Source organism: Haliotis rubra, unplaced genomic scaffold (genome assembly GCF_003918875.1).
Source record: "Haliotis rubra isolate DU_JTF1 unplaced genomic scaffold, ASM391887v1 Scf348, whole genome shotgun sequence".
In the NCBI taxonomy this organism is placed as follows: Eukaryota; Metazoa; Mollusca; class Gastropoda; order Lepetellida; family Haliotidae; genus Haliotis; species Haliotis rubra.
Genome location: NW_025767022.1, coordinates 103344 through 121307, shown reverse-complemented (window position 1 = coordinate 121307; position 17964 = coordinate 103344). Strand labels below are relative to the sequence as shown.

At 40.5% G+C, this 17964-nt stretch overlaps 2 protein-coding genes across 2 annotated transcripts; both read left to right on the top strand.

The window, feature by feature from the left end:
* Positions 1 to 3537: 3537 nt before the first annotated feature.
* LOC124284931 lies at positions 3538 to 9810 on the top strand. Its single transcript, XM_046721062.1, has 4 exons — positions 3538 to 3674; positions 8505 to 8633; positions 8947 to 9048; positions 9599 to 9810. Exons 1-4 carry the CDS (start codon positions 3624 to 3626, stop codon positions 9722 to 9724), a joined length of 408 nt encoding a protein of 135 aa, XP_046577018.1. The 5' UTR covers positions 3538 to 3623; the 3' UTR covers positions 9725 to 9810.
* A 909-nt stretch (positions 9811 to 10719) lies between these two features.
* Positions 10720 to 17688, top strand: LOC124284930. The gene is made up of 4 exons (XM_046721061.1): positions 10720 to 10824; positions 16254 to 16382; positions 16715 to 16816; positions 17467 to 17688. The coding sequence occupies exons 1-4, from the start codon at positions 10774 to 10776 to the stop codon at positions 17590 to 17592; spliced, it is 408 nt and encodes a 135-aa protein (XP_046577017.1). The 5' UTR covers positions 10720 to 10773; the 3' UTR covers positions 17593 to 17688.
* Positions 17689 to 17964: the final 276 nt, after the last annotated feature.

Genomic DNA, 17964 nt, shown 5'->3' with positions numbered 1-17964 from the left:
AGCCTAGTGGTTAAAGCGTTCGCTCTCTCACGCCGAAGCCATGGATTCGATTCCCCACGTTGGCACAATGTGTGAAGCTCGTTTCCGGTTTCCCCCCGTTATATTGAAGGAATATTGCTTTAAAAAAGCGAAGGACTCTCCCCTCTCAAAACATAAAGTCGATACAGCGATGATTTCCAGTGATTGTTTCAAAACTGTTTGTTTTCGCATTTTGGCATAAGTATAAATCACAACGTTCTATCCATGGTATGTATATATATGTATATATCTTTCCTTGTTTTAGTGTTTTTCCATTTTATGATTCAGTTTATTAGCATGTTGTTTCGTTTTCCTTTGAAACTCTGCATATTAGAGCAGCTCCATGCACACAACAGTTAATGTCATGTAAATAACAGTCCGCATTGAGAGTAAGAGAAATATTCGTCAAAACGACGCGGGACTATGGCATAAGTTATATATATGACCGTAATCAACAGCGCATCACCATCTTCCGAAAAGGGAAATGGGAAAATGCCGAACTATCTTCGAGGCCATGGTCGAGGAACTTCATTTTGCGAGCCAACATGTCGGTCATCAGTGACAACTGCATCCAGAAATTTAGGAACAATAATCAGAATGTCCAATTGCAATTTCTGCTAATGTATACACTTGGGGTTCATCACAGGTGCCTGACTAGCGTTGGCAGTAGCTCGTACTGGTCACAGCGCACATATACTGAGTCAAAAAAGAAACTTCACAAAATGTAATTTGAAAAAAATGAATACCTTTTCTCGGATGATACATCTATGTATCCGAAATGGGATCCCTATCTTTCGACTCTAGAAAAACGTTAGCAAAACCCACTCAAACCCATCCATTCGTCGTGCAAATGACGTTAGTGCCAAATCAGGTTTTGCACGTGCAGTCGATCAAATGATCTTCGCATCGAAGTTTCACCGGATCTGGTCGTCGGTATTCAGCCGTCTGTGGAATGCCCACATTGGCATGTGTTGTCAGTTTTTTGTCACCAATTCTGCTTTAATAAACTGCACTATTTTGGAGAATTTTGCTTTCGCGCACTGGAGCAAGATGATCTTAGGGCGCCCAAGATATTGGTTCTGTCGCTGCCCCTGGGGCTAGTCACATCTCCATTGTTTGCTAGCTTGTTCACTGGAGGGTGGTTGATTTCATTTTGACTGTGTAGTGTGTTTTTTTCTCGTTCGGTAACCTGCGTTTGGTCCAACCTCGAGGGCTTTGCTCTAAAGGGGTCATATATTACGCTTCCAAAAAAAGAAACGCATTGGTGATTTTGAGGATATTGGACTGCGGCAAAAATAATATAAATATACTATTTCCTTCGAAATAGCCTTTGTGTGATTGTAAACAGCCAAAACGCGGCAATTTTAACTTTTCCCCTGTTTTAGAAGCGTTTGAAAAATATATTTGCCAAAACGTTACCAAGAAAACATGCAAATCACAATACACGTGCAAGCATGCGGTACTGATCATTATGGAAAGGCCAACTTTGTTTTCAATTTTTGTCATTCGTTTGTCATGCTGAAAGCGCACAAATAAAAATGCGAGTAAGGAAAAGAGCTACACTTCAAAGGCTATCTTAAACATGTGTGTTTTTAGATTGGATTTAAAGGTATGAAAGTCACAACAGTCACTTAGACTCTTTGAGAGACTGTTCCAGGCCACTGATCCAGGACCACCCTGTCTTTCCTTTGGGATCCTGAGCATCGGACGTGTAACGGTTAGTATACAATATAGGAGTTTACAAACTCGACTGGAAGCCAGTGGCGAATGTAATGTGTTCATATTTTTCAGAGCGAGTCACCATGCGGGTGGCGACGTTCTGCACCTTCTGCAGCTTGGCTATCTGGGTCTTTGATACACCGCCCAGTAAACAGTTACAATCATCAAGTGCACTCATTACAAGTGAAAATACAAGAGTCTTGGCAGATTCAACTGTAAGACATTGGCGAATATTTCCAATGTTGCGGAGTGATATGATAATCGAGTGACAAGATTGAATCTAGGAACACGCCCAGGTCTTTGACTTGATCAGCTAAGTAGGTAGATACATGAATTGTCAAATTCCAGTGACTTGACTCCACACTTGGACCTCCGCTTCTCTGGACCAAGGAGAATGCACTCTGTCTTGTTGCTGTTGAGCTTAAGTTTGTTGTGGGTCATCCAGGATTTAACGTCATCACAGCATAGACTCGTGACTGTTAGTGGGCTACATGACTGTTCTTGGTCTGCAGGACAACAGTTGTACAGCTGTGCGCCATCTGCGTATTAGGGGCACTAACGCAATACATTTTCTAAAAATGGATTGTGCGTTTCCTTTTTTGAAGAGTGTACGTTTGGTCCCCCGTACCTAAGCGAAACACGGAAATGGATTCATCATCAAGTCCTCACAGCATAGGCCAGAAAGCATCCCCGCTCAACACATACCCATAAACATTCCTGCACCACAGAAAACACAAACACGTCTGCCAGGGACAACACACTGCGACAAGCATTTCGTTCCCACTGGAACAGCACCATAAACATTCTTGTCGCCACAGATGAATAGAAATCAAGGAGTTTACCTACCCAAAGCCTGACTGACTGACTGACTGACTGAGTTGGGTTTTACGCCGCTTTCAGCAATATTCCAGCAACATCACGGCGGGTACCCAAAGCCTGACAAATTGATTAGACTCAATGTTACCCCCCACCACCCTTGTACATCAATTAGATAATTCCCTGTTAATTGTATATACATGCTTAAATTCACCCTGGCTTCATGTCCATTACTAGTGTATATATATCCTGTACACCTGTTATTCAACTTTGACCTGACGAAGGGGCAAGGAAAAGCCCAGAAACGTTGTGTTTAGAATAAACAAGAAGTTGACATCCCTAATATTTTGTCTTATAGAATATAAAAATGGATTGTGCGTTTCCTTTTTTGAAGAGTGTACGTTTGGTCCCCCGTACCTAAGCAAAACGCGGAAATGGATTCATCATCAAGTCCTCACAGCATAGGCCAGAAAGCATCTCTTTCCCGCTCAACACAACACCATAAACATTTCTGCACCACAGAGAACACTGCCACAAACATGTCTGCCAGGGACAACACACTGCGACAAACATTTCTTTCCCAGTCGAACAGCACCATAAGCATTCTAGTCAGGAACAACATATTCGAACACAATGCAATCCCGCCGAGTCGATCACATCGCCACCACCATTACTGCCAATTAGCATACGCTGCTACAAACAATCCTACCGAGTCGATCACATAGCCACCAACATTCCTGCCCACAAAACCAGTACGTACACTTGTTATGGTACGCACGGGTACTGAATATTTGAGTGTGTTTATGATGTCTTGCTATATAAATGAAATGCCACGTGTAGAGAGCGAACAAAAATCTCTGAACTTGATTACCTCAATTTCCAATACATGTTTCAAATTCCAATACTTGATACAGACCTTGTTTGGCATGCTCTTATCACTGAGAAAGAATGTTACCACATCCATATGCTGTACTTCGTGTTCATCCTTATCTCTAGAGGAACGTACCCAAGAGGCATTTAAAACCCTGTCGTTTCAATCCTGCTCCAGTCCTTGAACAGACACTGCCAAGATGAACTCTATTGTTGTCATTGCGTCTCTGGTGGTTTTGTGTGCCGTGCAGGTAGGACTAGGAACCCATGCGTTGAACGACTTGATAAATGTGTCAGAACACACATGCCATTTAGAATGTGGTCAAATGTAACAGATTTTGTATTTTGGATTACACGTTCTCAGTAAAGTTTTGGGGTTTTGTTGGGTTGAGTCCAAGATTTTGGCTGTGTCTATTAACTCTTGCCACAAGGGAACACAAAGTACATGTACGTTTTCTAGACTGTCATGCTTCCAATTTTGTGGAAGCCATGTTGACTGAGTTGATTAGATTGCAGACCTCTTGTGCTAAAGACGAGGTGCCTCACTAGGAGAGTGTGGGTTTAAATTCCAAATGTGACTCAACCCCACAAAGTACTAGAATCTGTACTTTACTGTGAAGTATAAACCCAAACATAACACAGGATAAAGATTTAGACAAATAACCAACAGACAAAAGGTTTCGATTGGTATGTGCTGATGTTTGATTTGGGATAAGCAGATTCTCTGCCAGAATTTTAAGCACTGTTGAAGACAATTATTCCAGACTGTGATTGTAGGCTAGCCGTTGTGTAGTGACACGTTTATAGCTTTACCATATCATATGTAAAATACGGGAAGACATCGGTTCGTGATTGAACAATGTGGCCCATGATATGTGACCTATGACACCACTGTTTGTCGTCATGACACTGTTAAAATGCTGTTCTTGAAAGCGTTTGCTTGCCACTCGTCACAAATCGGAATTTTTGCAAGCATTAACAAACTGGACAGTGCAATCAATAATTCGCCCATAAAGGTGGCGATCTAAATCTGGGCCCCATTTCTAGAAAAGAACCTAGCCCAGGGATAGCCTTATTTTGATCCTACGGTCTATGACAGGTCTCCTACCTTATTCTCGAAAAGTATCCTAGCGCTAGGACTGACTGATTGACTGAGTTTTGGTTTTACGCCGCTTTTAGCAATATTCCAGCAACATCACGGCGGGGGACACCAGAAATGGGCTTTGCACATTGTGCCCATGTGGGGATTCGAACCCGGGTCTTCGGCGTGACGAGCCAACGCTTTAACCACTAGGCTACCCCACCGCCCCCCTAGCGCTAGGATAGCATAACATATGACAAATACTAGGATAGGTTCTGACGTGTCGCAAGTCTATCGTAGTGGAATTCAACATGGTGTTGTTTGTTTCTTACCAATTTTGATGTTCAGACAAATAGATAACTCGCCTAAATTACATTTGAGCCAACTTGATAAGGGAAGTAACTCCTGTGTATTTAATAGGTGAATTTTCACTTTGTGAAATGAAACATATTGGGGGGTTTAAGTCATGATTTTCATTTAAAACCCCAAATAAAATGAAAATATTTATGCACGTCTTATTGCTTTTTTGGGCAGACTTTCAACCTCTTAAGAAAAATGTTATCTCCTTGTTGAAAAAAATAAATTAATAAAATAATTAACTATTACAAAGTGATGAAAATATCGAATATATTAACATATAACAATTGTTTTTATAGTAATTCGAACAAAATAGATATTACAAAATATCATTAAATATTTTGTATCTATTCGAGTACGAGTTCACTCTATTTTTCTGGATACAAGATATTAAATATAATTATAACTATAATTAATTATAATTCCTTCTAGATCTATTGAGTCCATCACAGTCCATTTCACCATTTTCAAGCTCTTTACTTTGATTCCTAGTCTTTCCATTTATTTTGTAAACGAGATTATAGTTGCCCTTATATATGTGTTTTTCATGCAATGAATCATGGGTAATATTTATAGGAATCGATTGGTATGTGCTGATGTTTGATTTGGGATAAGCAGATTCTCTGCCAGATTTTTAAGCACTGTTGAAGACAATTATTCCAGACTGTGATTGTAGGCTAGCCGTTGTGTAGTGACACGTATATAGCTTTACCATATCATATGTAAAATACGGGAAGACATCGGTTCGTGATTGAACAATGTGGCCCATGATATGTGACCTATGACACCACTGTTTGTCGTCATGACACTGTTAAAATGCTGTTCTTGAAAGCGTTTGCTTGCCACTCGTCACAAATCGGAATTTTTGCAAGCATTAACAAACTGGACAGTGCAATCAATAATTCGCCCATAAAGGTGGCGATCTAAATCTGGGCCCCATTTCTAGAAAAGAACCTAGCCCAGGGATAGCCTTATTTTGATCCTACGGTCTATGACAGGTCTCCTACCTTATTCTCGAAAAGTATCCTAGCGTTAGGACTGACTGATAGACTGAGTTTTGGTTTTACGCCGCTGTTAGCAATATTCCAGCAACATCACGGCGGGGGACACCAGAAATGGGCTTTACACATTGTGCCCATGTGGGGATTCGAACCCGGGTCTTCGGCGTGACGAGCCAACGCTTTAACCCCTAGGCTACCCCACCGCCCCCCTAGCGCTAGGATAGCATAACATATGACAAATACTAGGATAGGTTCTGACGTGTCGCATGTCTATCGTAGTGGAATTCAACATGGTGTTGTTTGTTTCTTACCAATTTTGATGTTCAGACAAATAAATAACTCGCCTAAATTACATTTGAGCCAACTTGATAAGGGAAGTAACTCCTGTGTATATAATAGGTGAATTTTCACTTTGTGAAATGAAACATATTGGGGGGTTTAAGTCATGATTTTCATTTAAAAACCCCAAATAAAATGAAAATATTTATGCACGTCTTATTGCTTTTTTGGGCAGACTTTCAACCTCTTAAGAAAAATGTTATCTCCTTGTTGAAAAAAATAAATTAATAAAATAATTAACTATTACAAAGTGATGAAAATATCGAATATATTAACATATAACAATTGTTTTTATAGTAATTCGAACAAAATAGATATTACAAAATATCATTAAATATTTTGTATCTATTCGAGTACGAGTTCACTCTATTTTTCTGGATACAAGATATTAAATATAATTATAACTATAATTAAGCATAATTCCTTCTAGATCTATTGAGTCCATCACAGTCCATTTCACCATTTTCAAGCTCTTTACTTTGATTCCTAGTCTTTCCATTTATTTTGTAAACGAGATTATAGTTGCCCTTATATATGTGTTTTTCATGCAATGAATCATGGGTAATATTTATAGGAATCGATTGGTATGTGCTGATGTTTGATTTGGGATAAGCAGATTCTCTGCCAGATTTTTAAGCACTGTTGAAGACAATTATTCCAGACTGTGATTGTAGGCTAGCCGTTGTGTAGTGACACGTATATAGCTTTACCATATCATATGTAAAATACGGGAAGACATCGGTTCGTGATTGAACAATGTGGCCCATGATATGTGACCTATGACACCACTGTTTGTCGTCATGACACTGTTAAAATGCTGTTCTTGAAAGCGTTTGCTTGCCACTCGTCACAAATCGGAATTTTTGCAAGCATTAACAAACTGGACAGTGCAATCAATAATTCGCCCATAAAGGTGGCGATCTAAATCTGGGCCCCATTTCTAGAAAAAGAACCTAGCCCAGGGATAGCCTTATTTTGATCCTACGGTCTATGACAGGTCTCCTACCTTATTCTCGAAAAGTATCCTAGCGTTAGGACTGACTGATTGACTGAGTTTTGGTTTTACGCCGCTGTTAGCAATATTCCAGCAACATCACGGCGGGGACACCAGAAATGGGCTTTGCACATTGTGCCCATGTGGGATTCGAACCCGGGTCTTCGGCGTGACGAGCCAACGCTTTAACCTAGGCTACCCCACCGCCCCTAGCGCTAGGGATAGCATAACATATGACAAATACTAGGATAGGTTCTGACGTGTCGCAAGTCTATCGTAGTGGAATTCAACATGGTGTTGTTTGTTTCTTACCAATTTTGATGTTCAGACAAATAAATAACTCGCCTAAATTACATTTGAGCCAACTTGATAAAGGAAGTAACTCCTGTGTATATTAATAGGTGAATTTTCACTTTGTGAAATGAAACATATTGGGGTTTAAGTCATGATTTTCATTTAAAACCCCAAATAAAATGAAAATATTTATGCACGTCTTATTGCTTTTTGGGCAGACTTTCAACCTCTTAAGAAAAATGTTATCTCCTTGTTGAAAAAATAAATTAATAAAATAATTAACTATTACAAAGTGATGAAAATATCGAATATATTAACATATAACAATTGTTTTTATAGTAATTCGAACAAAATAGATATTACAAAATATCATTAAATATTTTATATCTATTCGAGTACGAGTTCACTCTATTTTTCTGGATACAAGATATTAAATATAATTATAACTATAATTAATTATAATTCCTTCTAGATCTATTGAGTCCATCACAGTCCATTTCACCATTTTCAAGCTCTTTACTTTGATTCCTAGTCTTTCCATTTATTTTGTAAACGAGATTATAGTTGCCCTTATATATGTGTTTTTCATGCAATGAATCATGGGTAATATTTATAGGAATCCCCAACTTTTCTATCTCACATGTACATGTGTTTGGATATCCCTGGTAAAACTTTGCCTAATAGCCCTTCCGGGTGATATGCCAAGTAAACTGTTCCTCGTCCTACTGATGCTACCCTTTACACTGATGGGGGCGGTGGGGTAGCCTGGTGGTTAAAGCGTTCGCTCGTCACGCCGAAGACACGGGTTCGATTCCCCACATGTGTACAATATGTAAAGCTCATTTCTGTTGTCCCCAGCCGTGATATTGCTGGAATATTGTTGAAAACGGCGTAAAACTAATCTCACTCACTTTCCCACTGATGAGTACCCGCTGGAAAAAGTATATCGATCATCCCCTCGCACAGAAGGTGAGTATTTTGTATATATATATATATATGTGTGACTGTTTTGCAGGCGCAGGGTGTACCAACGACAACGAAGCCGCATCATCACCACAGTCACCAGACGCATGCCGCCCATGCCCACACCACACACGAGGCCAAGGAGACAGAGAACTACTCCTTCGTCTATGACGGGAGAAGTGTACGTACAAGTTGTAACTGAGAGCGTTGGATTAACCACCGCTGTTGCACTATGTCCGTAACATCATGTTGTATCAGCTTGAGATGAAAGATCATACCGAACCAGGGACTGGAAACCACTATTTGGCACTTCCTAAAATCTTGCACATTTGCCGTTCTTAAAGAAATATAACGGATTCAAAAACATTTGCATCCCATACACCGAGTGGTGAAGTAGAATGGGTTAGGTTGGCATGTTGGTATTAAGATATGCCACACCACGTCCTTCAGACATGGTCCAGTCAGCTGAACTGGGGTGCTCTGTTTGGTTACAGCATGACCTCGTGGTGAAGACGGCTGACCAGTGCTATGTCATGCCACTGACGGACAGACAGAGAGGCATGATCCACGACCCTGCTGAGATCAAGAAAGTTGAGGTAACACGTTCGTAATTAAAGTAAACTTGATTCACTCAAGTTTGGTAAAATATATTAATAAGTTAACATTAACATCCCTTTCAATAGTGTCTGGTTCCGTGATTACTGATTAGAGAGGCTGCATGTGCTTTGAATCGGCAACACAACATGATCGATGGTCTGAACAGACAGTGTTGTGCTGACTATTTCGCCATTAAGGTCGCTTGTTGTTTTCGGCCGAGTGCTGTGCTATTCAGGCTGAGAGTTGTGTTTGTTGTGTTACCCGGATGTTGATGCACTACGGTCTGCCTGTTTTGAAAGTATTTATGCTTGCTATGTTTGATGTTTAAGGCTGCATGTTTGTATATTAACGTCGCTTGTTGCGTTATTGACTGCTTGTGTTATAGATTATTTGATAGTATTTGATGTTGTGGTTTAGACCTCGTGTGCTCTTAAGCTGATGTATCTGTTTTTAAAGCTGCCGTGTAAAGTATACATTGGTATTAAGTCTGTTGTTGTGTTGTATGTACAATGTTTTTGTGTGTTATATATACCATACTTTGTGTGACAGGCTGCGGCACTCAAGCTGATCATTGACAACTCTATCCAGACCCCTGTTGACCAGTCCATTCTTGACCACCATCTTGCACATTTCTGCAAAGGTTCCGCCAAGATCATCGTGCTGGCCAACAATTAAACTATGTTCCCATTGTCATAACGTTTCTACTCATGTAACTTAAGATGCCCTGTGGTTGGAAGAGAAATATAAACTGGATTATGGAACACTGTGTTTTACCTGTGTGTTTGTGGAATATACCATATGCGTTAGGCACAGACACAATCCGGACTGGCATGATACAATTATCCCGTTAAAATTAGATGTAATACGATCTGAGTTTTTGTTTGTTTGCATTTGGCGTACTCAAGGTATAAGACGTGAAGCACTAGCCACTGAACACGTCGTCACAGGGATTCCTGCAAACTGAACTCACCATCGTTCCTGCTCATTAGAACATTACACCATAAGCATTCTTATACCATATATCATACCAACACAAGCATTCCTACATCCAAGAACACACTGCCACAAGCATTCCTGCTCCATAGAACACACTGCCATAAGCATTCCTGCTTCATAGAACACACCAACCATAAGCATTCCTGCTTCATAGAACACACCAACAAAAGCATTCCTACTCCTTATGACACACCAACACAAGCATTCCTGCTCCATAGAACACGCCAACACAAGCATTCCTGCCCATAGAACACCAACACAAGCATTCATGCCCCATAGAACACACCAACACAAGCATTCCAGCCCCTTAGAACACACCAACACAAGCATTCCTGCCCCATAGAACACACCAACACAAGCATTCCTGCCCCATAGAACACACCAACACAAGCATTCCAGCCCCTAGAACACACCAACACAAGCATTCCTGCCCCATAGAACACACCAACACAAGCTGTCCTGTAGACCATCTCTATTGTGATGTCAAATTGCATGTTGTTTTGCAGAGAACAAACATTTCGTAACATATGAAATATTTCTCCATTTCATAATTCACACTCCACTATTTCAAATAGCCCTAGTTCGTCGTTCTGTTCTTATCACCGAGAAAAAGCATGTTACCACATCCATATGTTACACTCATTTTTGTCATCCTTATCTGTAGTGGAACACACCTCAGAAATATATTATTTGAATTCTGCTCAAGTAGTTGAACAGGCGCTGCTAAGATGAACTCTCTTGTTGTCATCGCTTCTCTGTTGGTTTTGAGTGCCGTCCAGGTAGGATAAAGAATCTCTGATCCGAATATGTTCTTCATAACATACCTTAATCTGTAACAATTCTGTCATGTATGTATCTATATTGGATTAGAGGTCACGATTCGCCAAAAGAAATTAGTTAGTGCTTCACCATATAACACAAATATCAGCAACTACGTTAATACGAGAACCGAAACAAAACAATATGCAAGATCAATCAAAGCAATTGAAACAAAAAACCTTTAGCACTATGTTTTCTCATAACTGAACTCGACGTGAGGTCCAGCTAGCAGGTATTTACAGAAAGGGTACATGTTGCAGCTTAATCAATATTGTGCGAAGAACAGAACAGTGTCTACATTACCATTGTTTAATTGTGTCCGGGAGACTATCTTGGAGTTAAAAAGTACTGAATCTAAAACCTGAACCTTTGCCAAGGAGGTGTGCATCCTTCTATGACCGAAGGAGGTTTTTTGACAGAGACGAACGAAGGGATGACTTTGTGTGATCAAGCCATATTACTGTGATCATTTCTTTCGAGACCCATGGAAACGACCCGCGACTGCTTTTTTTTTGTTCGTCTTTGAAATTGATAGACAGGATAAAATATAGATAAACAGGCACCTTTCTATATTTATAAGAAATCTCTGCCGTGTGTAGAGTGAATTGTACATGAGAGTGGGGGCGGTGGGGTAGCCTAATGGTTAAAGCGTTGGCTCGTCACGTCGAAGACCCGGGTTCGAATCCCCACATGGGCACAATGTGTGAAGCTCATTTCTGTTGTCCCCCGCCGTGATGTTGCTGGAATATTGCTAAAAGCGGCGTAAAACCAAACTCAATCAGTCAGTCAGCAGCATGAGTACGATTCATTATCACATCGCGACAAGGGGAACATATCTTGCCCTACCTAGGACACCTGTCACAAACGCATGCACATACATATCGGACATCGTACTTGAAAACTGAAATGTCTTGTACGTGTCCACGATACCCTTTTTAAAACATTTAATTTGATCAAACAACAATGGAGCAAGAATGGTACGGCTTTTTGCACATTTTGACGGGGTATATAACACCCTTCACTGTATCTTAAAGGTTGTTAAATATAGACACCAGCTGCGGGACTATTGCTAGACGTAGAGGGATAGCTGACTATTGGAAAGTTAAAGGTGTCTTTCTTTGATGTATATGATTCGTAACTTTTTTGCCACGTTACTTTGACTTCGCATATCCAAGAAAGAAACAGATCAATAAGAATGGGGGCATATTTTACGCCTATTCCCTAAGTGTCACATCACAATAATTTTTCACATAATATTATCTCACTTAAGGGCACATCTTCTCAGGCTTCTGTTCCTCATACCATAGATCCTTTTTTTCTTTATTGATACACAACCTATGACGCATGCAGTTTATATAGGGGCATAACACGGAACATTATTTTTAAACGAATCCTTGTTTCCACCATAAAGACGAATGAAATTAGCCTTGGGCTACAGCTGAAGCTCACACCACGATGCCGTGCTTTGTGGTGACAATCACCACCATATCGCTTCTACAAACAAACAAGGACATGATTTGTAATGATCATGGTGTGTCGTCTGTGTTACAGGCATCACAGTGTAGGCGCTTCTTAATCTTGCTGCTGTCAATCCTGTGCGGATGACCTTTTTCTACTCATTAATGCTCTGCTTATGATTGTCGTCAAGGTCTGCCGTTATTTACATAGTTCATGTCACCTGTTTAAATATCCTTTGCACATTCAACAACTTGTCCAGTAAAAGGACATGCTTATGACACCTTGACGCTTTGCCAAATCCCTTCTTAAAGGTGACACTTATAACCTGGTGGGAACTTCTGCAGCTGTCGACCAGTTGGTGATGGCGAGCTGAATCTATTGTCACCGGTTTAATTCTCCATTCAAAAACCGTTTGATACACTGTTGCATTTGGGAACATTCAACCTACATGATGAGGCGCTTGGTAGCGGCAAGTCATACATTCTTGCTGTGCAGGAATTGATGACTGCTAACTGCCTGAAGTTCAATTCAGACAAGACAGAATTCATCATTTTGGTAGTCGTCAACAACTGACCAAGACATCCATGGCACCAATCGTGGTCAATGACTCTGTTGTTGCTCCAGCTGATCACGTTAAAACCTTGGTGTTATCTTTGACAGAACAATGTCCTCTGACAGGCAGATACTTTCTGTCGCTTAATCTGCATCCTGGCACCTGAGAAACATCGGGAAGATCAGGAAGTACCTTAATGAGGACACCGCAAATTACTGACACACTGTTACATAACTTCCCGTCTGGACTATTGCAACTCACTGATCAACGGTGCCGCAACAGTGCAACATCTCCAGAGGATTCAGAATAATGCTGCACGAGTCATCACAAGGAGCAAACAGATCGCCCACATCACTCCAGTGCTACTGGCTCCCTATCAAGCAGCGTATACAATACAAGATCCTCACCTTGACGTACACAGCGTTATACAGCGACACTGCACTATAGTATTTAACGTCCCCATTCTGTAACTACTCGCCTCTTTCCGTGACCTACAAGAAGACTCGTACCCCTATCGTACACAACTATTGCCAAGAATCGTGGCAAACCAATCAAATCGCGCGTAGTAAAACGCATTTCGAAGCATGAAAATGGCGGCCCTGTTGAACTTTGAAACTTCGCTAAACTATGCAAAGCACAATTCAAACATCAACTTTGTGCCAAAGGAACTTTCAACACTGAAACATATTTACAAAGGGAATGACTGTATTGCTGTTTTGCCCACGGGATATAGGATATTCTAGGAGCCATGTTTGGAAATTCAGAGTTTTCTTTCCTTGGTAATCGTACTAGACTATTTCATCTTCATCCCCGTTTGCGCTTAGACAGGACCCAGTCGTAAACATGGCTACGAGAGGGTTACGAGACGCCATCCGGCTTGCCGGAATGACACGAGTAGTTACGAATGTAACGTCCCTAGTTCACAAGTATTGTCCGAGGCGCCTCCCACAATACGTTCAAAATGCAGAAGAGCATTCTCCTCACAATCTTTGTGGAATCAACAGCAAAACAGGTGATAGAGCATTCATTCTCCCACTTTTGTAGCCTTGAATCACCTGCCACAACAGATGAAGAGTTCTTAGAGACCTACATATCATCAGACAGCCTTTTAAGCGCCATTACTTATTATCTGTTTTATTTTATGAATCAATTATTACTTATTTATTTTTATTTATGATGTTTTTCGTGTATTTATGTTGGTTTTCTTTCCAGATGAACTGTCCCTGTCCTCCTTATGCGATCTTATATATTGCTCTATACGTTTCACATATCATGTCACCGACCGAACATCATTTTTAGACAGATATTCAAAAGCATGATTGATTCCAGGATACGATCATCACACACAGTACTGATCTTCTGGTGACTTGAGATGGAATGTGATATGAGAAGCAAAAGCTCCACTTATATACACCAGAACAAGATACTAGGCATTCCTTAAAGAGATAGATGATTCTGGAAAAAGCTCCTTGTAGCCCTTTCCAGAGCTTTCTGTCTAAATTTAAAATAAGTCTAATTACAGCATACCATTGCCCCTTCCTGAATCTACAGGTACCTTGTATAACTGTTGACACATGCTCCACACGTATAATACTGCATCATAACCCCAAGAACATTTGTGAGAATAACCTTGAAGATTCAAATGCAGCCTCACAATTGCTGTCCACAGCACATTTTGCCAAACACATTAGTGAGAGGAGTTACCACAAGTTAGGTATTTTGACAATAGTAGTAACCAGTCATTACCAGAATTCTCATAAGTACCATCTTGTTTTGCGGAACTGGGAAATTTTAAATACGGTTAAACCTTCACTAAAATCGGCTGTATCTGACCTTGGTCTATGACAAGACAAAACCGTTCACCGTTCACATTCACAAATGCACACTTTGGTAAATTCAGAGTCAGCTTGACTTCAGTGTATCTTTTGAACAACACAAGGGTCCTCTTATGGTGTTCAACCCATTCAATCGAATAAGTGATGATACCATGGATGTAGGTGCCAACTCCCACCAGACTACCAGCAATGCCCACATGGCACACCCTGGTGTTGATGAAGTCTATCTGGAGTCACCACTTGACAAGCCATTAGTGGCAGTCTGCCAATACCTCTTCATTACTCAAACTCGCTGAAGTACTTGACGCGATTCTTGGTGTTGGACAAGAGTCAGTTTTAGAAAGGTTTTATGTCGGGACAGAATCTGTAACTTCCATCCAACAATAAAAGCTGAACATCAGTGACTTTGACTTGCGGCAATAACGTCATTGTCAAGCATGTTCTGAAACTGTCTTCATCTGGTAGGGATGATGTTTCACAGGCACAGTGCCACCTATATCTACATAAACGCACGTTAAATATATACTGTCAGGTACATCCGGAAACGAGTGAAGTAAGTTTTTTGCTATAAACGACCTACTTTAACATCTAAGTTGGCTAGAATTTCAGCCTTTCATAGATTAGGGTTAGCATTGTTAGCAAAATCATCAAACTTCACATCTCTCAATTGTATAACAATCTGATACATTATCCACAAGAGCAACAGTGGTAGCACACTGTGTCATGTCGTTCATGATACTTCCTGATCATACTGACGTCACGGACTCTCTTATCAATAACATATGGCCCACCTTGCACGTAATGGTTTTCCAGGGATTGGCAAAAACACGAACACTTATCGGCAGGGCTGAAATTTATCTCTTGAGACTTCTTGTCTAATTGTACTTTTAACTTCTCCTCAGATTCTTTCAAGTTATCTCTAGCAACGTCACACTGTTTTGAGACAGAGAAGGATTTTGATGAAGACATTCATTTGTTGTCGTTGCTGTGAGGTTTCACCTATATAACAATCACCACATTAGGTGAAACCTCCCGTCCCGCTGACACCCGCATAAAAGAACATAAAACCGCTACAGCCAAGGCAGACAACAAATCAGCCCTCTCAGATCACCAGCAAATGAGAAATGAACTGATTTAGGGCTTAAACGATTATGTGCATATTCGCAAGGACTTCTTAAAAATTGTCGAAAATTCACCATGCATGACGGAAAAATCTTTTCATTTTCATGTAGATGCATGATGTGTAAGCAAAGGAAAATGACAGACGTCTCTCCACTATGACCAAGGCTTAGATTACTATATGTACACCCGCAGGTTGTGGGATTTGAACAGTTGTTTGTTTCTTTTTAGATTACAATCAAATCAGTTATGAAATTTGAGTGTGTGTATACATTGTTTGATCATTTATATGTTAAGAACTTTGTATTAAATATATCTCCTTGAATTAATACGCAGGGACACACTTTCACCTGGAGACAATTTCGACACCTCACAGTTGGACACAATGGTGTCTGACTGTAATGCTATGTAACTTTGTTTACAGGCGCAAGATGCCGTAACAACAGCGAAGGTGCATCAGCACCACAGTCACCACACGCATGCCGCCCATGCCCACACCACACACGAGGCCAAGGAGACAGAGAACTACTCCTTTGTCTATGACGGGAGAAGTGTGCGTACAAGTAGTGCGTGATATGTATCCAAAACCGTTAAGCCTACACACTATATTATTGATTTATGCAGATTATATAATATTTTTAGAGTGTGGATAATGTATGAAATATAGATTTTCGAACTTGGTATATTTGGCCCATAAAATTCCAAGAGCCCTAACTATGTATTGCATATATGCAATGTTTGCCGATCTCAACTTATTTAAATGCCTCAATTAATTGTGAAAACGAAATAAAATGGTCCACGGCTTACGTCCACATGTTGCGTCTTTATGATATGTGAAACGACATCGTTCACTGAGGTGAACTGGGGCAATTCGTTTGGTTGCAGCATGACATGGTGGTGAAAACAGCAAGCACCTGTTACATCATGCCTCTGACGGACGCACAGAGAGCCATGGTCCACGACCCTGCTCAAATCAAGAACGTGGAGGTAACCCATTCGTAGTGCTGTCACTATGTTCGTGATTCTGTTAAAGTTTGGTAAACATATGAACTCCCATGAACAATATTGGCCGAATTCTTTAACAATATCTGAATTATTGATAAGTCGTGAAATGACGTGACACATAACATCATGTTCTTCAAACCACATGGTCTGTGGTCTGTACACGAAGGTAATGGAACCTTATGTCAGCCATGCTTTCTGTTTTGCTATTAAGGTTGAATGTAATGTTATATAGTACCCGCTGAGGATAGGGTGTCCGTTCGTAAAGGTCACATGTTGTGTTATGATTTGCTGTTGTGTTATTGCGCGCGTGTTGTGTTATTGCACGCGTGTTGTGTAATGGTCTGGTTACAACATTCAGTCTGCTTCTTGTGCTGCTAAGGCTTATTGCGATGCCATTTGTGGTGATTTTAAGGTTGTTTGGTGAACTGTAGCCTGCTTGCAACATTAACTTGTGTTATTTAAAACATCTTGTGTTATATAGACTACCCTTTGTGATATAGGCTGCAGCTCTCAGGGTGATAATAGACAGGTCATAGCCGTCGCTCTATTTCATCCCAGACGTGTTGAAATTGCTTTTTAAGGCTGCCGTTTGAGCTTTCGACTGCTTGTGACATTAGACCATTGTGTTACAGGCTAGAGCTCTCAGGCTGATCATCGACAACTCTATCCAGAGCAATATTGACCAGTCCGTTCTGGACCACCATCTTGCACACTATTGCAGAGGCTCCGCTAAGATCATCATGCTGGCTAACAATTGAATAGGGCTCCAGTCGCCATAACCTGTCCACTGTGGTCACGTGGCAAGGTTCTTTGGATGTCGTGTGTGTACAGTGAAATAAACTAACTGTCTGACACACCTGTGTTTCAATTGTGTTTTTGTGACTTTTGGAATATACGTTTAATATAAACTTATACAGGTTCTCTGGAAAAGGAAGATTGGCTTTCTGACGTTATTACAAGTATGTCATTCATTCTCTCGGAATTAAACTCAGACATATGGAATGGGTGCATATGATATGATTTCATGTTTCATGTTAAGATGGTCGCAAGGGCCATACATACATTAACCTACGATTACCGTAGCTCTAAGAGAGCCTGGAACATAATCAGGAATACCCTGGTTAGTTATA

Excerpts from the sequence above, each read along its gene's own strand:
- LOC124284931 (XM_046721062.1), top strand. The coding sequence starts at position 3,624 with ATGAACTCTATTGTTGTCATTGCGTCTCTGGTGGTTTTGTGTGCCGTG. Across the intron at positions 3,675-8,504 it reads TGGTTTTGTGTGCCGTGCAG|GCGCAGGGTGTACCAACGAC; the intron begins GTAGGACTAGGA and ends ACTGTTTTGCAG. Across the intron at positions 9,049-9,598 it reads CTGAGATCAAGAAAGTTGAG|GCTGCGGCACTCAAGCTGAT; the intron begins GTAACACGTTCG and ends TTTGTGTGACAG.
- LOC124284930 (XM_046721061.1), top strand. The coding sequence starts at position 10,774 with ATGAACTCTCTTGTTGTCATCGCTTCTCTGTTGGTTTTGAGTGCCGTC. Across the intron at positions 16,383-16,714 it reads TTGTCTATGACGGGAGAAGT|CATGACATGGTGGTGAAAAC; the intron begins GTGCGTACAAGT and ends GTTTGGTTGCAG. Across the intron at positions 16,817-17,466 it reads CTCAAATCAAGAACGTGGAG|GCTAGAGCTCTCAGGCTGAT; the intron begins GTAACCCATTCG and ends ATTGTGTTACAG.